This window comes from Pelobates fuscus, chromosome 13 (genome assembly GCF_036172605.1).
Source record: "Pelobates fuscus isolate aPelFus1 chromosome 13, aPelFus1.pri, whole genome shotgun sequence".
In the NCBI taxonomy this organism is placed as follows: Eukaryota; Metazoa; Chordata; class Amphibia; order Anura; family Pelobatidae; genus Pelobates; species Pelobates fuscus.
The window spans coordinates 34235024-34247579 of record NC_086329.1 but is presented as its reverse complement, the minus strand read 5'-3'; the positions used below and the strand labels follow the sequence as shown (position 1 = coordinate 34247579).

Sequence of the window (12556 nt, the reverse complement as noted above, 5' to 3'; positions counted from 1 at the left end):
CAGCGGCGACGAGATTTGCTGGCTGGAGTTGGGAATTGTCTTGAGAAGGCGGAGGAAATAAATAAATAAATAAATAATAGAGCTAGCGAGCGGGAGGGGGGGGTGACAGAGAGAGCGATATCTATGAAAGCAGGGACCGGGGGGGGGATTTAATAACCAGGAGGAGGGGGGCTGCACCGGCCGGCCGGCGATCTGATGATGGCATCGGGTGATACGTTGTACATAGCCTCGGACGGCTCCGAGATGCCGGCGGAGATCGTGGAGCTGCACGAGATCGAGGTGGAGTCCATCCCGGTGGAGACCATCGAGACCACGGTGGTCGGGGACGACGACTATGACGACGACGACGACCCCCACGGCCACCATCACCACCACCACCACCAGCCCATGATCGCCCTGCAGCCGCTCGACTCGGACGACCCGGGCCACGTCCACCATCACCACCACCACCACCACCAGGAGGTCATCCTGGTCCAGACCCGGGAGGAGGTGGTCGGCGGGGACGACTCGGACCTCAGGACCGACGACGGCTTCGAGGACCAGATCCTGATCCCGGTGCCGGCCCCGGCCGGGGAGGACGAGTACATCGAACAGACCCTGGTGACGGTGGCCGGCAAGAGCTCCTCTTCGGGAGGGAGGATGAAGAAAGGCGGCAGCGGTAAAAAGAGCGGGAAGAAGAGCTACCTGAGCGGGGCCGAGCCGAGCGGGAGGAAATGGGAGCAGAAACAGGTCCAGATCAAGACCCTGGAGGGCGAGTTCTCCGTCACCATGTGGGCTTCAGGTCAGTACCTCACAGGGCCCCCTCCCAGGGCGTGTCCCGCCGCTCCCGGCACCGAGCCCGGTCTCCCCAGCCCCGGGGAGGCCCTCTATCACGGCAAAGGGGAGATTTTGTTGTGAGGAGGAGGCCATGTTTTGATGTGTGACTGGGCGCCGCCATGTTCGCTGGGCAGTATGGCTGCCCGATAAAACATGGCGTGTTGGGGACGGGGGGGAAGATGGCGGCCGAACATGGCGGCGGAGCGAGCGCGCTGCTGCTGGCTCGGGGACTAGGCCGCAATGGCGCACTTCGTGGAGAGCTGGAGGGGGGGAGGGGCCTGGACATAGCTGGCTCTCGGGGTGCACTGCCTCGAGCTGGGTGTGGGGGCACCATGGCTGGGAGCCCGGGGCTTTGTATCCAGGCTATGGCCCAGTCAGCATGGAGCCCTGTCTGTATCAGGGTAACCCAGCCTGGGGAGGGGTGCTCTATTACTGGAGTTATATCTATCATTATTGTATATTAGGAGGTGCCCAATCCCCCCCCCCCCCCCCAGACGGTCTGTATCAGGGTAACCCAGCCTGGGGGAGGGGGGGCTCTATTCCTGGGGTTATAACTATCATTATTGTATATTAGGGGGTTACCAATCTCCCCTCCCCCAGACTGTGTCAATGTAAACCAACCTGGGGGAGGGGGGTCTCTATTACTGGGGTTATATCTATCACTATTTTACAGTATGGGGTGCCCAATCCCCCCCAGACTATCTGTATCACTGTAACCCAGCCTGGGGAGAGGGGGGCTCTCTTACTGGGGTTATATCTATCATTATTGTTTATTAGGGGGTGCCCAATCCCCCCCAGACTATCTGTTTTAATGTAACCCAGTCTGGGGAGAGGGGGCTCTGTATTACTGGGGTTATAACTATCATTATTGTATAGTATGGGGTGCCCAATCTCCCCCTGTCTGTGTCAATGTAAACCAGCATGGGGTGGGGGGGCTCTATAACTGGGCTTATAACTATCATTATTGCATATTAGGGGGTACTCAATCCCCCCCATGTTAGTCTGTATCAATGTAACCAGGGGGGGGGGGGGGGGATTTTATTACTTGGATTATATCTATCATTATTGTATAGTATGGGGTGCCCAATCTCTCTCATACTGTCTGTCAATGTAAATCAGCCTGGGAGGAGGGGGCTCTGTATTACTGGGGACATATGTCAATCATTATTGTATAGTATGGGGTGCCCAATCTCCCCAGACTCTTTCTATTGATGGACGTTTATCTACCATGGAGTTATCTGAAATTACTATATATTAAGGGGTTATCTATCATTACTGTATATTAGGGGATCATCTGCCATTATTGTATATAAGGGGTGAAGCTTTATTGATGTCTAATGTGGTATTTCTGGTTTGTGGATTAATTTTAATGATCTCTAGATAGTCCCCCCCCATCTAATTATTTTTTTTATATTACATATATGGAGAGTTTGGCATTGTGTGCCATGGAGGATTTCGAATGGCAGTGTGATAGTCTGTAGGGGGAGGGGTGTGCTAATGTGCATATAGTGTGACACAGTATTACACTGGTGATGTGAGAATTGACTGTAGGCCTAAATAGCTGTTCTCGGGAAAAATTGTTGCTGCTAACATGCTTGGTTATTTGAACCTAAATTTGGGTATTTGATTCACTACAACTTGTGGTTTAGTGAATAGATTCTTGGATTGTATTGAGTTGGCAACGCAAAGTTTAGGTTCATGTAGCCAAATTGTGAGTATTGGTTGTTTGCTGGTGTGTGGTGTTGTGTTTTTTTTGCAGTTTTTTTCAGTGTAGCTATCTTGGTGTTTTTTGTTTTTAAAGGTACTCTATAGGCACCCAGACAACTAAATATTATTGAATTGGTCTGGGTGCATTGTCCCGGTACCCTTAACCCTGCAATGTAAAAGGCTACCACTAGAGGTGCTTCCTTGCCTTTCACAGAGTTTAACCCCTTAAGGACCAAACTTCTGGAATAAAAAGGAATCATGACATGTCACACATGTCATGTGTCCTTAAGGGGTTAAATGGATGCTATAGTGCTAGTAATACAAATCCGTATTCCCAGCACTTTAGCTCCCTCTGGCACTCCTCTTTACTCAAATGCATTCCATTTGTCAAAGAAGACAACATAATATGTCATAGAGCCATATTAGCATAAAGGAACACTATAGTCACCTAAATTACTTTAGCTAAATAAAGCAGTTTTAGTGTATAGTTCATTCCCCTGCAATTTCACTGCTCAGTTCACTGTCATTTAGGAGTTAAATCACTTTGTTTCTGTTTATGCAGCCCTAGCCACACCTCCCCTGGCTATGATTGACAGAACCTGCATGAAAAAAAAAACTGGTTTCACTTTCAAACAGATGTCATTTACCTTAAATAATTGTATCTCAATCTCTAAATTGAACTTTAATCACATACAGGAGGCTCTTGCAGGGTCTAGCAAGCTATTAACATAGCAGGGGATAAGAAAATCTTAATTAAACAGAACTTGCAATAAAGAAAGCCTAAATAGGGCTCTCTTTACAGGAAGTGTTTATGGAAGGCTGTGCAAGTCACATGCAGGGAGGTGTGACTAGGGTTCATAAACAAAGGGATTGAGCAGTGAGGCTGCATGGGGCATGTTCTATACACCAAAACTGCTTCATTAAGCTAAAGTTGTTCAGGTGACTATAGTGTCCCTTTAATATCTTGCAAAGTTTCTAGCATTGTTTTATTTTTCCCTGGTTTATTTTTATTTATTTTTTTACATGCAATTTAGTGGTTTGTTTTGTAAACTTGATATGTGCTACTGGATTATTAGATTGTGCTCTGCTCTCCTGATTATGGATTGACGCCCTTCAAGTTCACTTGTCAAGTGTTTGTGAAAATACAGAGCTAAATTTATAACCCATCCTTTAATTTTTTATTTTTTTTTAAATGACATTGAAGATCGGTCTATGATGCATTTTATTAGCTTACATATTTAAAGTACTCCGTAAATGCATACAATTTGTAAAAGTGGACACCATGGGGTCTCATATTTTTTGAGCTTTGAGGAACCATTTATTTTTTAAAGACGTGGTATTTTTGTTTCAATTTTTACGACAACGTATTTTTTTTGTACTTTTTTTTTCTCTCTCTCAATCTCACGTGTCCCATTGTAATTAATATCCCTATACTCTGCAGCACCTCCTGAGTACAAGAATACCCCATATATATACCTTTGCAAAGTTAGTCTTAATCACAGTCTAAATCCTTACTCCCAACCCAGTCCCAAATTCTAAACTAAATCTTGTAATAAATCTAACCTTAATCCTTACCCTGATTCTATACCTAATCTTTATCCTACCCCTATAAATAGTATTGGGATTCCCTCTGTTGATTTCAGCAGAGAGATTCCCTTGCTAAACCTAATCCTAAAATTAAAGGGAAACTATAGTGTTAAAGGGACACTGTAATCACCTGAACAACTTCCGCTTAATGAGGTTGTTCAGGTGAGAACTATAGCTCCCTGCAGCCTTTCTCATGTATACACTGTGTATTTTCTGACAAAATACAGTGTTTACATTGAAAGCTAGGAACACCTCCAGTTGCAGTCACTCAGAGTGAACCAGAGGGACTTCGTAGTTGATGGAGGCATAATATGCCTCCATCCACTCACAGGGCAGCACTGTGCACAGCATCCTGTGATTCAGTATCTCCTCCCTCTGCATGCAGACACGGAACTTTCCTCATAGAGATTCATTGATTCAGCTCATCTCTATGAGGAGATGCTGATTGGCCAGGGCTGTGTTTGAATCATGCTGGCTCTGCCCCTGATCTGCTTCTTTGTCAGTCTCAGCCAATCCTATGTGGAAGCACCGTGATTGGATCAGGCTACCACATGTCAGCAGACTGCTTGTTTTTCTTAGTCTTAACAGCATTAGGACTTGGCCATAGGAAAGCATTACACAATGCTTTCCTGTGCATTTTTTTGGGTGACGCTGAATATCCTCATGCATAGTGTGAGGACGTCCAGTGTTAGGCGACCAAGTGTCAGTGTGTGCGTGTGTGTGTCTATTGTAAGAGAGAGTGTGTGTCTGTTTTAGGTACCTGCTCCCCTCCGATCACATTATTGGTGTTTTTGCTCACATTTTTTTCCCACGCCATGGGTGACTGTCACTTGAGGTCTTAGTAGGCAGCAAGGTAAACCCTGTCTTTTCAGAGAAACATAATTAAGAAACTTTAATCTGTAGTGGTTCTGGTTACTATAGTGTCCCTCTAAAAAAAACTGACTTCTAACTTTTTTAGCTGGTTCCTAGATTCCAAACAAATTTGTCAAGCCCTGGCCTAACGATTCAGACAGCCACTAGAGGTGGAGTTAACCCTCAAAGAGAATTATTGCAGTTTCTTAAAAAATGCAATAATTACCTTTTGCAGGGTTAAGGGACCAGGGACACTGCACCCAGACCACTTTAATGAGCTGAAATGGTTTGGGTGCCTATAGTGTCCTTTTAATTATAAACCAATTTTAAATATAAAACGAATACTAAACATAATATTTGTTCTAAACCTTGTCTTAATCCCCAATTGAATCCTATTCCTAAAGGTTTCCCTCTGCTAATATCAGTAATGATGTTGGCAAAAGGAATTTTTAAATAAACCCTATAGTCACTAGAACACCTACAGCTTATTGCATTTGTTCTGGTGAGTGTAATCATTCCCTTCAGCCTTTTTGCAGTAAACAGGTTTTTTTTTTAAGGGAAAAGATAGTGTTTACATTATAGAAGACAAATACAAAAAATAGATAACCATGCCTTAAGGCACTGTAATGTACAAAAATGAAGTCAAATATAAATCATATGTACATACTTTTTTTTTAAGTCTGTGAAGTCTTTGGCTGTTATACAGTGCATGGTATCTCAAAGAAAAATGGGAAAAAAAGAGACAATAATAGTGCAGTATGTCTTTAACAGAGTGAAGTAGAGTGCTATATCAAAAACTCACAATTTATAGAGCTATAAAGAGCTCTGCTGTGTAGGGCATAGACGGTTCAATCCCTGTCACTGGATATATTTTCCGCAACAGTGGTGGTAGACTTTATATGTGTGAAGACAAAAATTGTAATATCTAGTAATGCAATATGTATATCAAAGTGCTAGTGCATATATGAAAAGGTAGGTATCTTACTCACATGAACTAGAGCAGGGATAGGCAACCTTTGGCACTCCAGATGTTGTGGACTACATCCCCCATAATGCTCTTACATCCATAATGCTGGCAAAGCATCATGGGAGATGTAGTCCAGAACATCTGGAGTGCCGAAGGTTGCCTATGCCTGAACTAGAGCATAGACCTGCTCTAGTATAAAGTGCTTTGGTGGTATGATCCCCACATGGGATGTATGTTGATCAGGAAGCCAAAAAAAAAAAAGCAAAATTGATTACATTTATATTTAAAAAGATTCATTTTATTATGATAAGATATATATATATTAATCCAAATGTAAGACAGTCACACTTTATGCGTTCCATCAGAATTGTGCTTAATATTAACGTTCATCCCTTTAAATATAAATTAAATCTATTTTAAATTTGGGGGGGATTTTATTTTTATTTTTTGGCTTCCTGATCAACATATATCCCAGGTGGGGATCATGCCACCAAAGCGCTTTATACTAGAGCAAGTCTATCCTTTAGTTCATGTAAGTAAGATACCTACCTACCTTTTCATATATGCACTACCACTTTGATCTACATATTGCACTACTGAATATTCCAATTTTTGTCTTCACATATTCAAGAAACAAATAGTCTACCACCACTGTAGCTGAAAATATATCCAGTGACTGGGATTGTACCGTCTACGCCCTACACAGCAGAGCTCTTTGTAGCTCTATAAATTGTGAGTGAGTTTTTGCTATAGCACTCTACTTCACTGTATTAAATACATACTGCACTATTATTGTTTTTCTTTTTCCTTTTTTTGAGATACCATGCACTGTATAACAGCCAAAGACTTCATAGTTGATTTATATTTGACTTCATTTTTGTACATTAGTGTCTTAAGGCATGGTTATCTATTTTTTGTATTTGTCTTCTGTCTCTTCCTATAAGGTTTTGGGGAATCCTTGTAAGATTTACTGCTGCCTTAAAGTATATAGTGAGAACCTAACTTTTGTGGTTTTTTTTTAGAAGTGTTAACATTACAGCATAGGGATACCTCCACTGGCCACTCCTCAGTTGGCTACTAGAGGTGCTGCAAACTGTGCAGCACTGACCATAAATGTCTCCACCCTCTGGATGGAGACACTGAACTTTCCTCATAAAGATGCATTTCTATGAAGAGATGCTGATTGGACAGGGCTGTGTTTGGCTTGTGCTGGCTCTACCCTTGATCTGCCTCATTGACAGTCTCCACTAATCCAATGCTTTCGTATGAGAAAGCATTGTGATTGGCATTAAACACAACTTCTGATTATGTCAGCCAAACAGGCAAAACCAGCAGCAGACTGCAATAGAAGTAAGATTTTACTATATTTAGAGAGGATGGGCAGGGGGGGGCTAGATGGTGTTTTTAACTGTACAGGGTCAGGAATACAGGTTTGTGTTCCTTTAATATAAAACAGAGTGGTTAGTTGCTGCCATCTATTGGCTCTTTTTAATATTACAGCTTTGTCTTTAACATTGAATATAGTTTGCATAATGCATTGTGATCAGCGCTGGGCAACTGACAAAGCCTAGCACTGACCAAAATGCTGTTCGGCCATTGAGGGAGCCCCTCCAGGGTCTATTCAGAACCTGCCTGTCTCCTAATCACCAGATCTAGTGAGAGGATTACTCTGGGTTGATATGATCTGTCCAGCAGTGTTTTCTATGGATTTTAAAGAGAAACTAAAGTGCCAGGAAAACAAATGTTTTTCTGGCACTAGATTACCTCCCCACTCCCTCACCGAGCTTTTTAAAAACTGCAATAATTAGCTTTGCAGGGTTAAGGGACCTGGGACAGTGAACCCAGACCACTTCAATGAGCTGAGGTGGTCTTGGTTCCTATATTGCAAAGTGTGTTCCAAAGGAGAGGAGCCAGAGTAGTTGGGTGGCCCTTTAAAAATAGAGCATGTAATTTTAAAGTGAAAATACCAAAATAACAACTTTGATTAATCTGAATTCTTAATAAAATTAATATAGACGTTATCTAAAAGACAATACCATCACACAACCTATGCCAATATATTTGGAAAATCCCTTGATTAGGTGCTAGGATAAATGTCAAATGGTATATCTACTAAATGTCTCAAGAAAACGTTATAAACGCCACCTCATTGGAAGATAACAAAATAGAACAGAATGTACCTCAGTGAGCAACCTTGTAGAGATTTATATTTAAGAAACTGTTTCAATAAATTTATCGAGGTAACATCCCTTTACAACTTAGTAGCAATAAAGTAGCTGTTAAGGAGTGAGCTGTAGAATGAAATAGGGATTGTACGCAGGATGTAAAGTGTCCCTTAAGCACTGCATGCAGCTAATCAAAAAGTCTGGGGCCACAAAAATCGCTCCAGCTGACAGAGGGGAGCCCCAGGTATCTACTGATACCTAGTTTTCCTGGTGTAATCAGGGGTTTTAACCCTACTCGCACCACATTATAATAATGGTGATTTAAATCCCTGATTGCAGCGCTCACTAGTTCTGGCCCGAGCTAATCAAGGGGGCCTCCAGGTACCTTTTGGTACCAGCAGGAATCTAACCCATGCTGATATGTTTTCTGCATGACGGTCTATGCCATCACTAAGCATTAAACCCTGTCTTTCTTAAAGGGACTCTATAGTCACCATATAAAAGCAAGAAAGACAGGTCCCCCAGCCTTCCTTCTTGCTTTTATATGAACTTTCATTCATTAAAAAAAAAAAAATCGGTGGTTTTATATTAAAAACTTACCTCCGTTCCAGCGCCGAGCTCCCCGCTAGGCCGCGCCCCCTTTTTCGTCAAAATGACGAAATCGCGGGGCCCAATGGGACGGCTTCGCGCTGGACCAATCGCGTTCTTCATAGAGCGGCATTGAATGCCGCCCTATGAAGAACCTGAGCGCTTTACCGCGCATGTGCGCGGAATGCGCGTTCGCGAGCTGAGCTGTCTGACTGACAGCTCAGCTCGCTTTCTAAAATTATCAATAATAATTTAGGGCCCCCACCCGCCCTGTGCGGCGGGTGGGGGCCCTAAAATTATCAATGAGGGGGGGGGGGACCTACTGTCCCCCCCCCCCGGCCCCCACCCCTGTGCGGCGGGTGGGGGCCCTAAAATTATCAATGAGGGGGGGACCTACTGTCCCCCCCCGGCCCCCACCCCTGTGCGGCGGGTGGGGGCCCTAAAATTATCAATGAGGGGGGGGACCTACTGTCCCCCCCCCGGCCCCCACCCCTGTGCGGCGGGTGGGGGCCCTAAAATGATCAGTAAGGGGGGGGGACCTACTGTCCCCCCCCCCCCGGCCCCCACCCCTGAGCGGCGGGTGGGGGCCCTAAAATTATCAATGAGGGGGGGGACCTACTGTCCCCCCCCCGGCCCCCACCCCTGAGCGGCGGGTGGGGGCCCTACAATTATCAATAAGGGGGGGGACCTACTGTCCCCCCCCCGGCCCCCACCCCTGAGCGGCGGGTGGGGGCCCTACAATTATCAATAAGGGGGGGGACCTACTGTCCCCCCCCCGGCCCCCACCCCTGAGCGGCGGGTGGGGGCCCTAAAATTATCAATAAGGGGGGGGACCTATTGTCCCCCCCCGCCCCCACCCCTGAGCGGTGGGTGGGGGCCCTAAATACAAAGGGGGGGGGGACCCTAGTTAACCCTCCCCCCCCCCAAAAAAAAATATCTCCCTACCTACCCCCCTCACCCTAAAAATAATGAGGGGGGACCATTAACTAAAAACCTGTAAAAAAATTAGATAAAATCAACTTACCATTCGATGTTTTCTTTCTTCTAAAATCTTCTTTCTTCAGCCCCAAAAAAGGCCAAATAAAAATCCATAATAACCGACGCAATTAAAAAAAAAAAAAAAAAAAACCGAGCGCAAAAAAAAATAATCCATCTTCACCCATGGAGGGCTCCGCGCAGACTGAGCTCCGCAGGGCGGGGGAAGGCTTATAAAGCCTTGCCCCGCCCTGCAATTAGGCTAAGAACACTCTGATTGGTGGGTTTAAGCCAATCAGAGTGCTCTTTGTCATTTTACAAGCGTGGGAAAGTTCTTTGGAATTTTCCCACGCTTGTAAAATGACACAGAGCACTGTGATTGGATGGATTTCAAGCCATCCAATCACAGTGCTCTGTGTCATTTTACAAGCGTGGGAAAGTTCTTTGGAATTTTCCCACGCTTGTAAAATGACAAAGAGCACTGTGATTGGATGGATTTCAAGCCATCCAATCACAGTGCTCTTTGTCATTTTACAAGCGTGGGAAAGTTCTTTGGAATTTTCCCACGCTTGTAAAATGACACAGAGCAATGTGATTGGATGGCTTGAAATCCATCCAATCACAGTGCTCTGTGTCATTTTACAAGCGTGGGAAAATTCCAAAGAACTTTCCCACGCTTGTAAAATGACAAAGAGCACTGTGATTGGATGGATTTCAAGCCATCCAATCACATTGCTCTGTGTCATTTTACAAGCGTGGGAAAATTCCAAAGAACTTTCCCACGCTTGTAAAATGACAAAGAGCACTCTGATTGGCTTAAACCCACCAATCAGAGTGTTCTTAGCCTAATTGCAGGGCGGGGCAAGGCTTTATAAGCCTTCCCCCGCCCTGCGGAGCTCAGTCTGCGCGGAGCCCTCCATGGGTGAAGATGGATTATTTTTTTTGCGCTCGGGTTTTTTTTTTTTTTTTTTTTATTGCGTCGGTTATTATGGATTTTTATTTGGCCTTTTTTGGGGCTGAAGAAAGAAGATTTTAGAAGAAAGAAAACATCGAATGGTAAGTTGTTTTTATCTTATTTTTTTTTTCTTTACAGGTTTTTAGTTAAAGGGTCCCCCCTCATTATTTTTAGGGTGAGGGGGGTAGGTAGGGAGATAAGTTTTTTTTTTTGGGGGGGGGGGGGGGGGGAGAGGGTTAACTAGGGTCCCCACCCCCTTTGTATTTAGGGCCCCCACCCACCGCTCAGGGGTGGGGGCCGGGGGGGGACAATAGGTCCCCCCCTATTGATAATTTTAGGGCCCCCACCCACCGCTCAGGGGTAGGGGCCGGGGGGGGGCAGTAGGTCCCCCCCCTTATTGTGAATTTTAGGGCCCCCACCCGCCGCACAGGGGTGGGGGCCGGGGGGGGACAGTAGGTCCCCCCCCTATTGTGAATTATAGGGCCCCCACCCACCGCTCAGGGGTGGGGGCCGGGGGGGGCAGTAGGTCCCCCCCCTTATTGTGAATTTTAGGGCCCCCACCCGCCGCACAGGGGTAGGGGCCGGGGGGGGGACAGTAGGTCCCCCCCCTATTGTGAATTTTAGGGCCCCCACCCACCGCTCAGGGGTGGGGGCCGGGGGGGGGGCAGTAGGTCCCCCCCCCTTATTGTGAATTTTAGGGCCCCCACCCGCCGCACAGGGGTGGGGGCCGGGGGGGGGCAGTATGTCCCCCCCTTATTTTTTATTTTAAGGCCCCCACCCACCGCACAGGGGTGGGGGCCGGGGGGGGACAATAGGTCCCCCCTTATTGATAATTTTAGTGCCCCCACCCGCCGCACAGGGGTGGGGGCCGGGGGGGCAGTATGTGCCACCCTTATTTTTAGGGCCCCCACTCACCGCTCAGGGGTGGGGGCCGGGGGGGGGGGGGGGGGGGAGGAGAGTAGGTCCGTCCCCCCCCCCCCCCCCCGTTCAACCACTATTGTGGCCGGACAGCATCCCTGTGGGTTCGGGCTTCAGCTATCAGCTGAAGCCACGCCCACAGCAGTGCTGACAGGCTGTCAGCACACAAAGCGCGTTCACAGTGCTTTGTGTGCTGATAGCCCGTCTGATGCATTCACCCAGAATGCATCGGACGAGAGGCCTTTTTAGGGCCTCTGAACTCGGAAGTCCCTCTGGTGGCCGTCTGATTGACTGCAACAAGAGGTGTTCCAAGCTTCCAATGTAAACACTGCATTTTCTCAGAAAATACAGTGCTTACAAGAAAAAGGCTCCGGGTAGCTGTAGCACTCACCTAAACAACCTCATTAAGCTGAAGTTGTTCAGGTGACTATAGTGTCCCTTTAATGGCATAGACCATCACGTGGTCCTTAATTGGTTAAATCTTTCTTTTGACACTTCTTAAATATCTATATCCACTAATTATGCAAGTCAATGGGAAAAAAAGTGCTTGTTTTTCCAATAGTAAGCATTTTACTTGGCTGACTTGTCAGCGCGTTTCTTCAAAAAATCTTCTTTATCAGCTTTTCTCTAGTTCAATGATTTGGTTTAGATATTGATAACGTTTTTTGTTTGAATAAGGTGAATAACGTGCCATATTTTGTTTACTTGCCTGTAACCAGTGTGTTCAAAGGATTAATCAGTGCCCACTGGGATATTTGTGTATGATTTTCTCAACAATTTTCTCATATTGCAAGGGCATCTAAGCAGCTGTGTATGTAAAATAATTCCTTGGTGAAAAGTGTGTCCACGCATGAGAATAATTTACTTTTGCTAGTGTGTCTTAGGGCTCAAAATGTCAAATTCTAGTCTTTTATGCAGCCCTAAATGTTACTATACTACCCACTACAGCAGTCTTTTTGTGCAGTCTTTCATCCGCATAAAATGAATTCTGGTGTAAATGGGAGGAGCCAGAAAGAGTTTGTGAAT

General features: G+C 45.7%; 1 protein-coding gene across 1 annotated transcript in view; it reads left to right on the top strand.

Moving 5' to 3' along the window:
- Nucleotides 1-146: 146 nt before the first annotated feature.
- YY1 (YY1 transcription factor) overlaps nt 147-12556 on the top strand; it is a 29678-nt gene continuing 17268 nt past the window's right edge. The window contains exon 1 of the mRNA XM_063439828.1: nt 147-781. Within this exon, the coding sequence (XP_063295898.1) occupies nt 196-781 (586 nt within the window). The 5' untranslated portion in view covers nt 147-195. The remainder of the gene's footprint in view (nt 782-12556) is intronic.